This window comes from Rhinopithecus bieti, unplaced genomic scaffold (assembly GCF_001698545.2).
Source record: "Rhinopithecus bieti isolate Rb0 unplaced genomic scaffold, ASM169854v2 scaffold_7681, whole genome shotgun sequence".
In the NCBI taxonomy this organism is placed as follows: Eukaryota; Metazoa; Chordata; class Mammalia; order Primates; family Cercopithecidae; genus Rhinopithecus; species Rhinopithecus bieti.
Window position 1 is genome coordinate 4,250,049 of NW_016806571.1, and position 18,167 is coordinate 4,268,215.

Consider the following 18,167-nt stretch of genomic DNA (forward strand, 5'->3'; position numbering starts at 1 on the left):
TCTTGAGGCACAAGCATGAGGGAAGGGGGATGGCCAGGGGTGAATAGGATGCCAGACTGGAGTAGGAAGCCCTTCTGTACAGGACCAGACAGCACTGAGGTCTGCTCAAGACGCTGTGGAGAGACCATGTCAGGGAGGATTTTGACAGATCGGGTGGAAGGCAGTGACTTTTTATTTTTTAGCTCCATTTTTACACCCTACCAAATTCAGACTGCTCAATAGGCCAATAATAAATAATAATAGTAATAATAGCTGCCATTTCTGGGGAATTTTTTCTCATGCAGGGGTCTGAATGCTTTATGTGCATTCATTCATTTAGTCTTTCCAATGGCCCGAGAGGCGGGTAATGGCTTCTGTACTCTATAAACAAGGAACTTGGCTTCAGAGCAGCTGCGTGATTCGGACACTCCGTTGGTGGCTGAGCAGGCCCTGGGAAGGAGGCTTCTGAGAGCCCACCCTGCATGTTTGCCATTTCCAAAGCTGAAATTCCTTCTCCCACCCTGGGGACTTGGAGGGATTGGGCACACTGGGCCAGCCCCGCGGGTCACTGCCCAGTGTGGGCAGGGCCTGTTTCAGGAAAACAGCTTTTGTGACATCTCCCTTCAGGACTGGCTAAGTCCCAGGGAGGACCTGGCCTTGGCATGAGAGGGAGGAAGAAGCAGAGGAGGGGGAGAGGGGTCTGCAGGGTGGGGTGTGGAGGGTTCTGAGCAGGACCTAGGGAGGGCTTTAGAGGCGAGGTGGGCACAGGGCAGAAGGGTGGGCTGAGGGGCCCAGGAAGTGGAGGCAGCCCAGCCCACAGGCCTCATTCAGCGGCTGCGGCTCCAGCTTCTGGATGCCTCTGGCAGCTCAGCAGAGTGTGTGGTTTTCTTAATGAAGCTGCTTTTATGGGGCTGCAGGGAAATAAAGCAGCCCAGGAAGGCCCAGCTCATCAGTCACAGCGCCGCGTGGGAGTGGGGGAGCTGCAGGAGCCGCCGAGATTCGGTTTACTGGGGATGAAGCGGGGAGGAGTGATTCAACCCCCTGAGGGTCTGTGGGTGGGATTTTGGCATTGGAAGGAGAGAAAGATCAGGAATAAAGGACATGACCTTGGAGATGGCCCTGTGAAAGGGATGGGGGGTGTTGAACGGTGGCTGGAGGCTGAGGCTAAGGGACCTGGGGAGGGAGGCTGCCTGGCTAGGGGGCAAGGACCAGTTTGTTGAGTGAGAGTTGGGTGTCAGGGAGGGTCCAGGAGAGAGGGGGCTTCCAGAAGGGCCCCTGACTGCAGATGAGAATAATCAGGGAAGCGTGTGTAGGTGTGTGGCTCAGGTGCCCTTTCAGGAACTCGTCAGCCAGGTCTGGGCAGTGCCTGAAGACGTCAGAGGGGAAAGTTCTTCTTGGAGGCTTTCTGGGCGAGGGAGAAGACAGGGTCCTCACGGAACCACAGCAGCTTCTTCAGTCTCTGACTTGCTCCGTGCTTTACAGATACCTCTCTTTCCTCCCCTGTCTCCCTCCCACGTTTTCCACCCACAAGAGGCTTTCCCCTCATTTCTCTTTTCCTTCTTCCCTCCCGCGTCATTCCTGTGCTTTCTTCTCCTCACCACATCCATTTTCTCTTTCATCAATTTCTCTCTCTGTCTCTATCTCTTCCTTTGTCTCTGTCTCCCTCTGTCTCTCTCAGGGGTTCTTCATCTTGGCTGGAGTTGGAATCCATTACAGAAGCTTTTAAAAATCCCAAGGCCCAGGCCTGGAGATGGATCAAGCCGGCACCTCTAGGTGGGGTCCTGGCATCAGTGTGGGGCCTTGGAGGGTGATGGGCCTCCCAGCTAGAGGGAAGTGACTCAGGGTCTGGGACTGGGGGTTACTTCCATTTGGCCTCCCTACAAGCAGAGGCAGGGGCTGTAAGAAGGAGACTTTTTGGGTTGAATTTTCCTCTCTTTTCATCTCTCCTTTGTTAAAACTTTTCAATGGCTCCTCCACAGCTCCCTGAAAGAGGTGGGGATTCCCTTTCCCAGCACCCAGAGACCCCCTTGCTGTGCCCAGACAGCATTGCCAGCCCCATCTCCCATTGCTGACACTTTCCTTTGCTCAGGCAGCGTCTGTGAGCTCTGGGTACCTTACAGCACTCCAAAGGACATGCCCACCCTTTGCTTCTATTTGTTCTTCTGACAACATTGAGGCTTGTATCTCATGCAGACTGGGAGTCTCCATGGTGTTGCAGAAACTCTAAGTTTGAGTCAGGAGACTTGAGTTCTAGCCCTGGCTCTGCAACTCACTAGCTGTGCCTCAGCTTCCCCATCTGTGAAATGGGGGGTGACAATATCTACCTTAGAGGGCTATTGAGAGAATTGAATGAGATCTCACAGGTGACAGCAGTCATAAGCAACACAGCACTGCAGAATGCTTTTGGTTCAGATTTTCCCAGTGGGGACTCTGTGCAGGTCTGCAGCTGTCCCGTCTCCCTGTCATGCCACCTCCCTCCCCCTCGCCCCCATCACTTTCCTTTTCTGCCTCGGCCTGTGGATTTCACATGTGTCTTTCACTGCTTCTTCTCTTCCTAATTTCAGTTTTCATTGTCTCCTCATTTTTGTGGTTATGTCCTTTCCTCCATTTGGGTGACATGCTGAGAACACAGCAAGACGAGATGAGGACTTTGAGGGTTTGGGAACCACACTCCTCTTCTGACTCTGCCATTGAATTTGTGAGCTACTAGATTGAAGGAAAGGGGGCTGGGTGCAGTGGCTCATACCTGCAATCCCAGCATTTTGGGAGGCCGAGGTGGGCAGATCATTTGAGGTCAGGAGTTTGAGACTAGCCTGGCCAACGTGGTAAAACCCTGCCTCTACTAAAATACAAAAATTAGCCGGGTGTGGTGGTGCATACCTGTAATCTCAGCTACTTGGGAGGCTGAGGCAGGAGAATCGCGTGAACCCGGAAGGCAGAGGTTGCAGTGAGCCAAGATGGCGCCACTGCACTCCAGCCTGGGTGACAGAGCAAGACTCCGCCTCAAAAAAAAAAAAAAAAAAAAAAAAAAGACTGAAGGAAAAGGGCTTCTGAAGGAAGAATTTCATCTGGGTAGCACTTAGTACTTCCAGAGCACCTTTTACCCGTAACCAGACTCACAGCAACATGGCAAAGATGTGCTCCTTTTACAAGTGGGAAAGCAGAGAGGCTAGAGTTGCCCAGGCGCACAAGGCTGCTTGGTGGCAGAGGCAAGATTCAAATTCAAGTCTCAGGATGCTTAGTCTGGAGTTCTGTCCTTAGGGCTCCACTACACTGAACCCTCTCCTGAAGCCTGGTACTGCTGGGCGGTTAAGCCAAACATGGTCACTCAAGATGTCACGAGCCAGCAAGCCCCATGCTGGGGGCAAACATTTGCTGAGTACTTGCTGTGTGCCAGGCTCTGTGCATGACGCTGTGCAGAGTGCAGGGATGCAGGTTGTTTCTCAGTCCTGGGGATAGTACTGGACAGTTCTGGAGACAGACACTGACCCGGAATAGCAGCCTGGGATAAGACTATTGACAGAAGCAAGATGGTAGGTAGTACAGACAGGGAGGGAAAGAGGGCCTCTGTTGCGGGGGCGGTCTCAGGAGCCCTGGGAGTGCTGAATCCTCACCCAGTTTTCTGGTCTAGGCTTAGCCCTGACCTGGCTGGTGCTGGCCAGGGCGCAAGGTTCTGCATCCTATCAGCCCCAGTGATCTAGGACTCTGCAGAAAAGGTTTCCCCGATGCACTTTGGAGAATGACCTGGATTATGTCCAGCTTGGCCCCTGACTGGGCCTGGAAGCATCCTAAATCAGCAAGGTAGCATCCTAAATCAGCAAGGTAGCATCCTTAAAGGGACAGGGTTGTAGGTTTGGGGGAAAATATTGAGATACACTATAAAGCTTTAGAGCAGGGGTCCCCAAACCCCAGGCCATGGACCGGTACCAGTCCATGGCCAGTTAGGAACGGAGCCGCACAGCAAGAGGTGAGCGGCGGGTGAGCGAGTATTCTCTCCTGAGCTCCACCTAATGTCAGATCAGGGACAGCATTGGATTCTGATAGGAATGTGAACTCTACTGTGAACTGCACATGCCAGGGATCTAGGCTGTGTACTCCCTAAAAGAACCTAATGCCTGATGTTCTGAAGAGGAACAGTTTCATCCCCAAATCACCCCCGGCCACCACCATCCCAGTCCATGGAAAAATTGTCTTCCATGAAACCGATCCCTGGTGCCAGAAAGTTGGGGACTGCTGCTTTAGAGTATAATGGGAAAGAGACGGATTTGTGAGCTTAAAGACCTGGGCTCAGTCTCCCTAGTGTGGCTTTTTCACTTTCCCAGGACACAAAGGCTGGGTCTCTCTCTGTCTCTCTCTCTGTTTCTGTCTTTGTCTCTATCTCTTTCCCCAGCTTCTTCAGAGTTGTAAGTTAAATGTAGGATCTCAGATCTCAGCTGGTCTTCTTGGGCAATTCTCTTCCCCACTCTAAGACCTGTTTCTTCAAGTGCAAGACAAGAGGGTTAAACTAGATGATCTCTAACCTTAGAGATCAAGGTGATCTAAAGTCCCCTTAGGTGATCTCGTCTGTGCCTTGACTGCTTCCTTTCTATCCAGGCCACAGCAAAGGGCTTGATGTACCACTAGCCCTGCTGAGCCCACTTGGTCTGGGCACAGGCCTGTGGTGACAGGTGCCAGTCCTACTGAATATCACTGTTTTGTTCATTCTTTCACTCGGCAACATTTTCTGCGCTCCATGCTGGGTGCCAGGCCAATGATGAGCAAGACAGGTGCGTTTCTGGTCTCCAGGAGGTAACAGCCCATGACTTCCAGGGACAAGCAGAAAGGGGAAGATAATGCCAAACTCCCCTGCCCTGTCATCCCCCAGGCTGGTGACCTCTTCCTCCTCTGGGCTCAGAAGGCCCAGGGTCCCTCCTTGTTTGTAGTGAGTCCATCTGCCCACCAGACTGAGCCCCTTGAGGGCAGGGCTGAATCTTGTCTACTTTGCAAATGACCACAGGTCCTGGAATCAGGTAGACTTGAGTTTAAATCCTGGTGTGGCTCCTTATCACCTAGGAAGCGACCAACCCAGCAAGTTCTAGAGAGTCTAATGCTTGTGTCAAGCTCTCAACCCATCTTGCCACACACTAAGTGCTCAGTAAACAGCAGCAGTTCTTATCATTGCTGCAAGTACTATTGTTACTCTGGCCTCTCCCCTGGGGCCTGGTCCACACAGGGCCTGTGGTAGAGCCAAAGCAAACTGGCTAAAGGTGGCTACTCCTGCTTCCCCAGGGCACAAAGGCTGGGTCCTTCTCTGTCTCTCCATAGCTTTTCCAGTGTTGTAGGTTAAATGTAGGAGCTCAGGTTCCAGCCTCTGGGAAAGGAGACACCATGTCCAGGCTCTGTTTCCACCCATTGTTGTAGAGAGCATTGTCTTTCTTCCATGGCCTCCTCCTCCCCACTCAGGTTCCTAAGCCCAGCTGCTGCAGCCCCTCTCACCCATGCCTGAGCAGAGGAGGGGCCCCTCCCTTGCTTGGAATCCCTTACCTAGTAGAGCTGTGAGAGACATTTGCTTTCTTGTCTGTCATTTCATTTTTTTTAGCCTTGTGACAGTCCCGTGGGGGCAGGTAGAGCAGGGAGCATATCCCTCTCTTACAGAAGGGGAATGCAAGGCCCAAAGAGGTTCCTCAGCAAGGACTATGATGCAGGTCTCATGACTCCCAGGCCACCGAGTCTCGCTAAGCTGGCTCCTGCAGGCCCTGGGCAGAGTAAGGCGGAGAGAAGAGACTTTCTGGAAAGTCAAGAGGCTTTTGGGGGATTTGAAAGGGCCTCTTTCCCAGGATATTCTGGGAAATCTGGCAAGTTCTTTCAGGGGGATGCCAGGGAAGCTTACGGCTTACTCACTGGGTCTAGGGAGACAGGTTAAAGCCAGGGTACGGTTCCAGGCTATCTTTGGGATTGGGCTGACCCAGGCCTCTGGGCCCTTCCTGAACAGGGGATGGGAGGGTGGCCTTCCTACTTTGTGGGATATGCACTGCTGACCAGTGGTGGCCAGGGCTGCAGCCACTTCGCACAGGGAGAAATGGCGGCAGGGGGTGTGGAGAGACTTCAACACGGGCCTTGCAGGGGTGGTGGGAGTCAGGCCCTATCACTGTATCCAGAGAGGGCTTAGGTCTCACCTATGCAAGAATTCAGAGCCCTGGCTTGGCCGCTTCCATCTCTGTCACCTGGGGAAGGTTAGTTACCATCCGAGCCTGATTTCGTCTGTGGATTATTTCAGAGATTGAGTGGAAGGGGCATGGCTCAGGAAGCAGCTCAGTGCTGCTTCTAGGGCTGCCACCATCTTCCCACGGGGATCCCAGGTGGGAAGTGTGGGATGGCCTGAGTGTTGCAAGTCATTTTGCATCCTTGCTGCCCACCTCACTAAATGCCAGCAGGTTCCTCATTGTGACAGCCAGAAACTCGCCTGTCTCCCCAGTGGGCGGGCAGCACTTTCCCCAGGTCGGAGCCACTTCTCCCCAACACGTGCCCTGTTCTCTGACCCTAGTCGCATGCTTCTTCCCATAACTGCCTGGCTTCTGCCCCGCCCCAGTCTCTCCACACTGACTCTGGCTACCCCATCCCTAAGCTCCCATACAAATCATCACGGGGTGTTGAGCCCAGGTTCCTCCCTCTGCAGTATCTCAAGCCCAGCCTGGCATTCATTAGATGCTCAGAATGTGGCCTCTTGTTCAGGCCCAGCAGAGACAGACTCTCCCCCGAGGTGGGTTGGGTAGAGTTGGGAAGAGGAAGGACACGGTGATTAACTTTGAATGTCATGCATACCTGTGGCTCAGGTGTCTGGGGCGCTGGGCATGGAAAGGGGTGGCAGTGCCCTTGGAAGGGGCATCAGGTTGCCCCCTGGCAGGACGCCTAGGCTGACATGTCCCCTGGGAGTCTTGGGAGGAGGGAGTCAGATGCTGTGCCTGGCGGATTAGTGGGCAGAAGCCCAGGGAGGTAGGACTATGGGAAACTGGGCCAGGCTGCTGGAATCTTCACTGAGCCAGCCCAGTGCCCTGAATGAGGAAATGGGGAGTAGAGGGAGCAGACCGGGTGTATAATGGGGCAAGCCTGAAGCCTCTATGACTGCTGTCTCAGTGGGCAGCCATGGTTCCACTCTCACCATAACCCTTCATTTTGTTAATCATTTTGCAGAGACCTTCACACCCATCACCAATCCCATTTGACAAAGATGGTGGCGGGTTTAGAAACTGAGGTCATTGTACAACCAGGAGGGGGAGAAGGTAAGGACAGAAACTTCCCTAGCTCTAGTGATTCACTTTAAATGAGCAATTCACCTGTCCTGCGTAGCAGTGGGGATGTACCAGGGAGGTAGTGGCAACTGCACCCCACAGTGGTTGGGGAGGGCGTGGTGCTGGGCCGCGATGGTTGATGGCTGTGTCTGAGCCTGAGTGAGGAGCGAGGCTTTGCTCCCTGTGTCTCCAGCTCTGGGTCGATGGACACAGCCACATCATGTGGCCTGGTTTCAGAGGGAGGGAGACAACTGGTGCCAAGTGTCAGCCTGGTGGCTGCTCAGCCGAATGCCAGCAGCCAACCTCAAGAGGCACAGTCTGCCATGAGGCCCTTCCCAGCCCCCACAGAGCCAAGCAGGAGAGCCAAGCCCAGGCGAGAGGGGGTACACTATTTGAGGATCACTATGGAGCTTCCAGTTTGGCCAAGATGGTGACGGACGACTGCTGGTCCTCACCCCAAAGTCAACCCTGGAGAAACTACAGCAGCCAGAGGGGAATATAGATTCTGGAAGCAGCAAACAAATAGATGAAAGAATGTGAGGAGGCCAAGGAGGCCGCAGGCTGCTTGAACTGGCGTGTGTGTGTGTAAGGATGGGGCTCCCAGCCAGGCCAGGTGCCGAGGGGACGGGCAGGGAGAGGGAAGCATTGTAAGTCCTCTCACCGCTCCCAGACACTCCCGTGGGATGGTGTCGCCTACTCCTTTGCTGATAAAATTGTGACAACAGCCCAGCTGGAGTGAGGATTGAGAAAAATCGTTGTCAGTAGACCAGCAGCTCACGTCTTTTCTCATGGCACCCCCAGAGTTGTTGCTGAGAATCCAGACTGTCTTCTGTTCCCCATGTTTCCCCTCAAGGTCTGGAGATGGCGCCCTGACTCAGGTGGGGTGCTTGACAATGTTTCCCTGGTGACCGGGGCTCCCACCTCAGTGCCTGGGGCCGCCCTGCTCTTCAACCCTTGAGGACTGACACAGACTGGCCTTTGTGACGTCCCCAACACTCGCCTGCCTCCTTGGGCCCTCAGCTGGTGGCTCACATTCAGGTCTACAGCACCTGTGGGCTCTTTCTCCACAGGGAATAACAGGCCCAGACCTGGCAGGGCTGTCAAGGTGGGCCAGGCTGCTGTTCCCCATGTCATTTGCACATGGGACTCGCCTGTGCGGAGGTTTCTGGGGGGAACACAGGGAAGGGGGTTCCTGCACACCCTCCTCACCACCTCCTTCAGGAAGCAGCTGAGAGGTGAGCGGCTCAGAGCAGGCCGGCGCCTGGGATTTGGGGCCAGTGTGTGCCCACAAGAGGCAGTGAAGGGTGCTTGCTCCCCTCTGGGCTCAGGGCTGAGGGAGGGGGCGGTCTTGGGCCTCCTACCTCGTCAAAGTCAGCCACATCCTCACAGTTCTCCAGGACCCGGGAGTAGAAGGATTGCCCTGCGGGGAAAGAGGAAATAAATTCTAGGGTCAGACCTGTCCAGACGACCAGCGTGGGGTCAGACCTCCTCATCCTGGAAGTCGTCCTGACAGCATTTGACTTGTCATGCAACATGGGATCTCCTGGCTTGCACAGCTCTGCCAGGCCAGTCCCCATGCAGCCTCTTCTCTGACTCTCTCAGCAGTCCCGTAAGGGAAGCCGGTCAAAGGCCATGAGTTCCATGTTAGGAACAGGAATCCTAAGGCACAGAAGGCCCAGGCTGGTCAGAGTGGCCGTGGAAGCGGACCCCAGGCGCTATTCTCCATCACGCTCTTCCCCCGTGGATCTCTCAGCCTCCTCTGCAGCCTCCCCAGCTCTGGTGGTGACTCCGGGCCCTGCTGCCCTGAGTAGAAACCTGGTACAGAGGGTGTAGCCCCTGCCTGCGGACGGGGGTCTGTGAAGCCCAGCTTCCTTCTGCAGCCACCCCAGGAGCTCCTGCCCAAACCAGGTCCCCAACAACAAGTCAGATCCCAGACAGCCATTCCCTGTGGGACAAGGGCCTTCCCCTTCCACCACTGTCATGCTTGTCCATCTTCCTGTCAGCCTTAGCAGAGAAGACGGTCTCTGGCAGTTTCCTCCTGGGCTTTATTCCTGCCCCTACTTTCCCCACTGGCACGGGAAGTAGAGAGTGTATGAGATGGACACCCATTGTCCCAGGCTTCCCCATCCGTATGCCACCCAGTAGGGCATGCTGGGAGGACAGAGGGAAAGCTGCCCTCTTTGCTAGTCCAGTTGGAACTGGCCCAAGATGTGGGGAGAAATAAGTCAGAAGAGAATCGAGGGCAGGTTGAAGGGGCTCCAATGTGTGGGAAACACCAGCTAATTCAGTTCACTTTGAGAAGTAGCCGCTGGAGTCTCTGATGTTCCAGGCCATGTCCCGGGCCCTCGGGATAGAGGATGGACCAATGACAAAGGCACAAGCTCCCACCCACAGGGAGCTGATGGTCTAGAAGGGAGGCCAGGAGCCAAGCAACAGGGCACCAGTGCAAGGGAAACACCTTTTTTTTTTTTTTTTTTTTTGAGAGGGAGTCTCCCGCTGTCCCCAGGCTGGAGTGTAGTGGCAAGATCTCGGCTGACTGCAACCTCTGCCTCCTGGGTTCAAGTGATTCTCCTGCCTCAGCCTCCCGAGTAGCTGGGATTACAGGCGCCCACCACCATGCCCAGCTAATTTTTGTATTTTTAGTAGAGACAGGGTTTCACCATGTTGGCCAGGCCCGTCTGGAACTCTTGACCTCAAATGACCCACCCGCCTTGGTCTGCCAAAGTGCTGGGATTACAGGCATGGGTTGCCGCACCAGGCCTCTAGTGCAACACCATTCAGTACATACTCCAAGGTACAATTTTGCACAAGAAACAGTAATGGTACAGAGAAGGGAGGATAAATACTGTTTTAGGGGTGGGATGGAACCACAAGAGAAGGGACTGTAATTTCTGTGAGGAGAAACCTAGAGATAGGATGAGTTAAAGAAAAATTTGTTGCTTAGAATTAATTTCTTATCCTCTGTCAATTCCATAGTAAGGGAAAAAAGACAGCATGTATATTAGAACTCCGTTAATAAAAAAAAAAATACCAACACCCAAATTATATGTATATACTTCTTCTATGAAGAGACAAACATCTCAAACCATTGAAAGTGGTTACCCCCTCCGGGCGCAGTGGCTCACACCTGTAATTCCAGCACTTTGGGAGGCCGAGGCGGGCAGATCACCTGAGGTCGGGAGTTCGAGACCAGCCTGACCAACATGGAGAAACCCCGTCTCACTAAAATACAAAAATAGCTGGGTGTGGTGATGGGCATCTGTAATCCCAGCTACTTGGGAGGCTGAGACGGGACAATCGCTCGAACCCAGGAGGTGGAGGTTGCTGTGAGCCGAGATCACGCTGTTACACTCCAGCCTAGGCAACAAGAGCAAAACTCCGTCTCAAAAATAAATAAATAAATAAAATAAAAAAGAAAGGAAGTGGTTATCCCTGGGGAGCGAGAGTGAGAAGGTATGGAAAGCAGCATGCTTTGATGCGAGCCACCACACCTGGCTGAAAGACAAATAAATAAATAAATAAATAAATAAATAAATGTGAATTTGAATTTTTTTCCAGGAACCATGCTTGCTTTTAGTAATTGAAAGGTAAATGCCTTTTTTTGTTTGTTTGTCTTGAGATGGAGTCTCACTCTCTCACCCAGGCTGGAATGCGGTGGTGCAATCTCGGCTCAATGCAACCTCTGCCTCCCGGGTTCAAGTGATTCTCGTGCCTCAGCCTCCCGAGTAGCTGGGATTACAGGCATGTGCCACCGTGCCTAGCTAATTTTTTTACTTTTAGTAGAGATGGGGTTTCGCCATGTTGATCAGGCTGGTCTCGAACTCCTGGCCTCAAGTGATCGCCCACCTCGGCCTCCCAAAGTGCTGGGATTATAGGTGTGGGTCACTGCACCCAGCCGAAAGACAAATACCTTTAAATCTCCACCTGTATAAACCATTTCATTGAAGGGCTCTCTCTGAGTTGAAGCCATTCCTATTTGGGGGTTAGTTTGGGTTGTCACTGTTGGAGACCATGGCATAAAGGGAGTGGACTGTGCTCCTCTCCCTACAGAAAACCTGGGAGACCAGGCTAGAGTGGCGCCAGGACAAGGAGGTACTGGAGTGGTCAGAGGTCCTCTGAACCTTCCCTGTGATGGGTCTAGGGGCTGGGCAAGGAACGCGGCTCAGCAAAGCAGGCTTGTTCCCTCCAGGAATTGACCTCTCTCCTCTGGCGTTGGTGGCCTTATCTGTTTAGTAAGAGCTCTCCAGGGTCCTAGCAGCTTTTATGACCCAGGAGCTAGTCCTAGTTCAATGCAGAGCTCTCCTCTGACAAGGAGGGCTGGGGCGGAGGAGTCGTTGATGTCAGATCCACTGAAACGGGGAGTGTGGATACACTCTGAAAGGGTGTGTGTTCGTGTGTGTGTGTGTTTTGGGGTGGGGGCAAGTGGGGAAGGGCTGGCTGCATCTGAGATAAGGAGGAAAAAGCCATGCCATAAAGCAGAGGCTATCTATACAGAAAAGAGATGTGAAGTAAACAAGATGGGAAAGAAATAATCTTTAGCACTAGCCAGGGACACAAAAAACAAAGCAATCAACAAGAAATATCTCAACAGCAAGCCCCCGGGCAACCAAGGGAGGAGACGGAAAGTGCCTGAGGTTTGAGTTTTTAATTTTCCCCACAGGTAACACACAATATAAATTGAGAATCAGGTGAGCGTGTTTTGTATAGGGCCTTCCCCTAAAGACCTGCTGCTCTGAATAATCAAAGACCTTTTCATCCTAGAAGATTTTAATGAGCCTCAGATATAGCTGTCCTCCAGGGTCTCTTGGAGTGAAAAACAGGAGCAACCCAGCAGAGGATTGGGAGAGGGTGGGGAGGGGCCCTGCTCCAAGATGGTGTCAGATTCACATCTACAGGGAGCACCAAGGCTCAAACCCTCCCCTGCTTGTGCATTTGTCCATAGCTTTGTTAGAGAGGAAGTAAAATACGTGAAATTAGCCACTGCAGAATTTATACATCAGGGCTCTGTGTTGAAATGTGCTAAAACCTCATTGATTTAGGCCCTGGAGATTTAGAGATGGTGAATATTTTCAAACAGGATGAGCTAAATTTACCTCTAGCTATTCTTTTTTTAAAAAGGTTTGCTGAAACACATCAATCATATAGAAACAATGGAAAGGCCAAATTATTAAGAAAACAAAATGTCCTTCAGCATTTTGGATGAGCCATTTCAGGAGGGTATGTACAAACAGTGGCTGGCAGTATTCAAGTGGTTCTGTTCTGTTCACTGGAGCAGAGCCAGGGGACCTCCATCATCTGTTCCAAGTGATCAGGGGAATGACTAACTCCATCTCTTGTTTCAAGTTCATTTCCACTTAACATCTACTCCGTTCAACGTCAGTCTTGTTGACATTCCATCTTCATTTTAAATGGCTTTCAGACAAAACCATTAAAAATCCCAATATCCAATCACCTTTCTTGCCACAGGGAAGATGGAGAATAAAGCTTGAAAGAAAATAGCCTCTTCCTTACATGGAAAGGCTGTTGTGGATCGAGTGAGAAGGAGGTTAGATGGGGAAAATAGGACAGCATCCTCCTTCCTTCTGAGGCAGCTGCTTCTGGGATAGCTGAGCTGTTTGGTTTGAAATAAACTCCTCCCTGAGTCAATAGATGGAGTATGAATAGCAGAGTCTGTGCTCAAAGTGTAACAAGCACCATGGTATCAGATATACCCATTTCTCCATTCACCACTTAAAAATATCCACACGGCAGCTCTTCTCCTAAATGGAGACGAGCTCAGTGCTTGTTTCAGAAGCAGGATGGCATGCTGGCCTTTCATGGGAAGTGATTTAAGGGGACAAAATGTTCCATCTGCACAAAATAGCTCCCTCTTCCAGACAGCTTACCCTGCTAGGGCCACGCCTCTGAGAAAAGGCAGGTGTGCAGGGACATGGCTGCCAGCCCATGCGTGTTCATTCATTTCCACAGGCAACCAGGGCTTTCTTGCTCCTGGCTTGTATGCCATTTGGCCTTCACAGAGGGGTGTTGTACAAAGACCATTCGAATCTGAACGATGCCTTTAAGAGAGTATTACAATCCAGAGGGAGCTATGTCAGACATGGAAAATTCTGCTTATGATATAAGGCAGAATTTTGTCATTGGCATGCAAAAAGTGTAAATAAAGTGAAAACCCAGAAAAAGGAGCAATGACTCTCCATGTAACGGATTAAGGAGGCATTGCAGAGGCACAGGCATTGACACTGGAAGACCAGAAGAAATCTGGATATTCAGACAGACTGGGGAGCAAGGAGAAGGAGGGAAATCCAGGCACAGAGAGCAGTGTAAGGAAATGTTTGAAAGCATGGAGCAGAGAATGGAGCCCCCAAGGAGCTGGACACAGGACAGGGGAGTCCCAATGGCAAAGGGAAAAGCAAAAATGGTCTGCCCTCAGGGAGCAGCCTGTGGAAGCAAGACTGGAGAGGGGCTAGGGTCCCAAAAGGGCAGAGGGTGAGGTGGTGGGCCATCTGAAGGGGAAGGAGAAGGTCCTGAGACTGTTTTCAAGGACATCATGATTTTGCCAGGGCCCAGCCCACTGGCCTGTCTCCCAGCAGTGCCTGCCATTGCTGTTGTCCCTGTATGAACTGAGAAACAGTAAAACTCTGCTGGTGACTCAAACCTGGCGCTGCTATTTCCTCGCGCTTTTTAAAATCATCAAAGCCTTGTTGTATACACTGCCTGGGCTGGGCTGTACAGAGCTCAGCAAACAGTCCCATTCCCTCCCGCGATGCTCCCATGTCCTGGCGTCTCCTCTCCCGCTCTTCCTTTACAGCAGCTCTCTGAGTGGTGGTCCTGCTGTATTTTTTCTCTCCCCACTTCAGATCAATCTGTTTCTTTTGAAGGCCAGATACTCCCATGGAGCACCAGGAAGCAGGGCCCAGGCACCCCTGTGTGCAGGAAAAAGAGCCAGGCCCACTCAGGTGTGCAGCCTGGCACAACGGCCCATGGGCTGGGGGCCTGGGAGCTGGCCTTCCAACCCCTTGGGGTCTCAGAGTCACAAGTTGTAAGCTGGGGGTCATTATCCCGGACCAGCCTATGTCTTGGGACCATCGCGAGGATGACAAGAAACTGTTGTGGGAAAGTCTAAGTAAAGCATCAAGTCCCTTACAAGCACGAGGGAGTATAGGATACAGGTTAAGGCTCTTGGACCAGAGTCCCTGAGTTCAAATCCTAGCTACCTCTTCCTAGTTAGCGTACCCTGGATGAAGCTAATTAACTTCTCTTTGCCCTGGTTTCCTCACCCCTAAAATGAAGGAAATAATAATGCTTACAATAGCATCTGGTGCAGTTTGTCCCTCAATAAGAAATAGCTATTCTCAGTCTACTAAATAGTCTTGTTTCTCCATTTATTTATTTATTTATTTATTTATTTATTTATTTATTTATTGAGATGGAGACTTGCTCCGTCAACCAGGCTGGAGTGCAATGTCATGATCTCCGCTCACTGCAACCTCCACCTTCTCGGTTCAAGCCATTCTCCCGCCTCAGCCTCCCAAGTAGCTGGAATTACATGAGTGCACCACCATGCCTGGCTAACTTTTTTTGTATTTTTAGTAGAGACAGGGTTTTACCCTGTGGCCACGTGGGTCTCGAATTCCTGACTTTAAGTGATCCTCCCGCCTTGGCCTCCCAAAGTGCTGGGATTATAGGCCTGAGCCTGTGCGCCCAGCTCGCTTCTCCTTTAGACCTTTAAGTTATGTGCTAAATATAAAAATGACCTTTTCTATTACGAATCACATTTGTAGCTTATTTTAGTAGCATGTAATCAGAAATAACTTTTTTTCCTCATCTTATATAATATTTTTCAAGTTTTAGGTATTTTAGGTGTGATTATCTCTTCTGTTTTTAAAACTAGGTGAAACTTACATTCATGGATCTTAAGTGTAAAATTCAATGAGTTTCAATAAATGCATTTAAACATTCATGTGAGTCCTTTTGTGGAAATATAATTTTATTTCTCTTGAGGAAATTCCTAAGAACAGAATGGTTATGTCACAGGATAGGTACCCTTAGCTTTATAAGAAATCGCCGGCTGGGCGCGGTGGCTCACGCCATGGGAGGCCGAGGCGGGCGGATCACAAGGTCAGGAGATGGAGACCATCATAGCTAATACGGTGAAACCCCGTCTCTACTAAAAATACAAAAAAATTTTAGCCAGCCACGGTGGCGCGCTCCTGTAGTCGTAGCTACTCGGAAGGCTGAAGCAGGAGAATCGCTTGAATGTGGGAGGTGGAGGTTGCAGTGAGCCGAGATGGCGCCACCGCACTCCAGCCTGGGTGACAGAGCGAGACGCCGTCTAAAAAAAAAAAAGAAAGAAAAGAAAAGAAATTGCCAAATAGTTTTCCAAAGGGACTGCTGTATCATCTCACACTCTTATCAGCAATGTAAAAAAGTTCCAGTTATTCCACATCCTCATCAACATTTGAATACTGTCAGACTTTTACATTTTAGTTATTTTAGAGCATGTGAAGTAGTATCTCTTCGTAATTTTAATCTTCATTTCTCTAATGACTTAGGATGTTGATCACATTTTTACATATTTATTGGCCATATGGTTATCTTATTCTATGGAGTGTCTGTTCAAGTCTTTTTTTTGCCTATATAAAAAATTTCATCGTTTGTCTCATTATTATTGACTTATAGGGGTTCTTTATATGTTCTGGCTACAAGTCCTTTGTCAGATAAATGTGAATATTTTCTTCCTGTGTGTGACTTGCCTTCTCATGCCTTCTTAAATGTAATTTTTTAATGAAGAGGAGTTTTCAATTTTTTTTTACTCTATGACTAGCCAAAGAGTTTCCAATTTTAAGAAATGCAAGTTTTAGTGAAATTTATTTCTTATGTTTAGTGTTTTTTAATTTTCTTTAAGAAACCTTTGTTTAACCTAAAATATAACAAAGATGTTCTATATTTCTTCTAGAAGCTTATAGTTTTAAATGTTTAATTCTATAATCCATCTTAAATTAATTTTTGTGGGTGGTATGAGATAGGAGTTTGAAGTTCATTTTTTCTCCATATAGATATCTAGTTCTAGATATCCAACACTTTGGTTGAAAATCAGTTGATTTTATATGTATAGAGTTTATTTCTGGACACTGTGTTCTGCTCCATTGGTCTAAGTGTCTATTCTTAGACCAATGTCACACTTTCTTGATTCCTATAACTTCATAGTTAGGCTTATAATTAAATATAGTTGACCCTTGAACAACATAGGGATTAGAGGTACCAGCCCCTCATATAGTTGAAAAGCTGTGTATAACTTTTGACTCCCCCAAACTTAGCTACTAACAGCCTACTGTTAACCAGAAGCCTTAATGATAACATAAACAGCCAATTAACACATATTTTTATGTGTATTATGTACTGTATTTTACAATAAAGTAAGATAGAGAAAAGAAAATGTTATAAAAAAGATAATGATATAAAAAAAAGGAAGAGAAAATATGGCTGGGCGCAGGGGCTCATGCCTGTAATCTCAGCACTTTAGGAGGCCGAGGTGGGTGGATCACTTGAAGTCAGGAGTTCGAGACCAGCCTGACCAACATGGTAAAACCTTGTCTCTACTAAGAATACAAAAATTAGCTGGGTGTGGTGGTGCTTGCTTGTAATCCCAGCTACTTGGGAGGCTGAGGAAGGAGAATCGTTTGAACATAGGAGGCAGAGGTTGCAGTGAGCTGAGATCAAGCCATTGTACTCCAGCCTGGGCAACCAGAGTAAAACCCTATCTGAAAAACAAAAAAACAAACAACAAAAGAAAAAAAAAATGAGAGAGAGAAAATATATTTACTATTCTTTAGGTGGAAATGGATCATCATAAAGGTCTTCATCCTCATGATCTTCATGTTGTGTAGGCTGAGGAAGAGGAGGGGTTGGTCTTGCTGTCTCAGGGGTGGTGGAGGCAAGAAGAATATCCACATATAAGTGGACCCTCGCAGTTCAAATCCATGTTGTTCAGGGGTCAGCTGTGGTGTGAACACTGCAATTCTATTCTCCATTTTCAAGGTTGCTTTAGCTATTCTGTATCATTTGTATGTCCACATAAATTTTAAAAAGTTTTCAATTTCTACAAAACAGTCTGTTGTGATTTTTATCAGGATTGTGTTCAGCTTATAGGTCATTTTGTGGAGAATTGTCGTCTTAGCAATTCTGAATCTTCAGCCCATAAACATAATCTATTTTCTACACATTTGGTTTTTTGTTTTTGTTTTTTTTTAATTTCTCTCAGCATTTTGTTCTGTTTTGTTTTTAGGGTGGAAGTCTTTCCCGTCTTTGGTAAAATTTATTTTCTTGTGTATTAATCATATATCCTAAAAACTTGCTAAATTCACTCATTAATTATAGTAGCTTTTTAATAGATTCCTTAGGATTTTCTACATAACCAATTAGGTTTTCTGTGAATAAAGAAAGCTTTACTTCTTCCTTTCCAACCTGTAGGAGTTGTTTTTTTCCTTGCCGCCTTGTGCTGGCTAGAATTCTAGTACAGTGTTGAATAGAAGTGGTGAGAGTAGAAAACTTTGCCTGACTCATGATCTTAATGTTCAATATTTCTGAATTAAGTATAATGTTAGCTGGATTTTTTTTATCAGATTGAGGAAGCTCTTTTTATTGGTAGTTTGCTGATAGTTATTACCATGAATGAGTGTTTAATTTTGTCAAATGCATTTTCTGCATCTATTGATATAATCATGAATTTTTTCCTTTACTGTGTTAATATGGTAAAATATTTTGATTTTCTAATTTTAAATTAACCTTGCATTCCTGGGATAATACTCACTTGTCATGATGTGTTATCCTTTTCATATATTGCTATTCAGTTGGCTAATATTTTGTTAAGGATTTTTACATCTGTATTCATGAGATATATTGGGCTGTAATTTTCTTTTT

At 48.9% G+C, this 18,167-nt stretch overlaps 1 protein-coding gene across 1 annotated transcript in view; it reads right to left on the reverse strand.

The window, feature by feature from the left end:
* Window positions 1-18,167, reverse strand: part of OTOF (otoferlin) — a 102,656-nt gene that overhangs the window by 73,117 nt on the left and 11,372 nt on the right. The window contains exon 2 of the mRNA XM_017877044.1: window positions 8,609-8,667. Coding sequence (XP_017732533.1) covers window positions 8,609-8,667 — 59 coding nt within the window. The remainder of the gene's footprint in view (window positions 1-8,608; window positions 8,668-18,167) is intronic.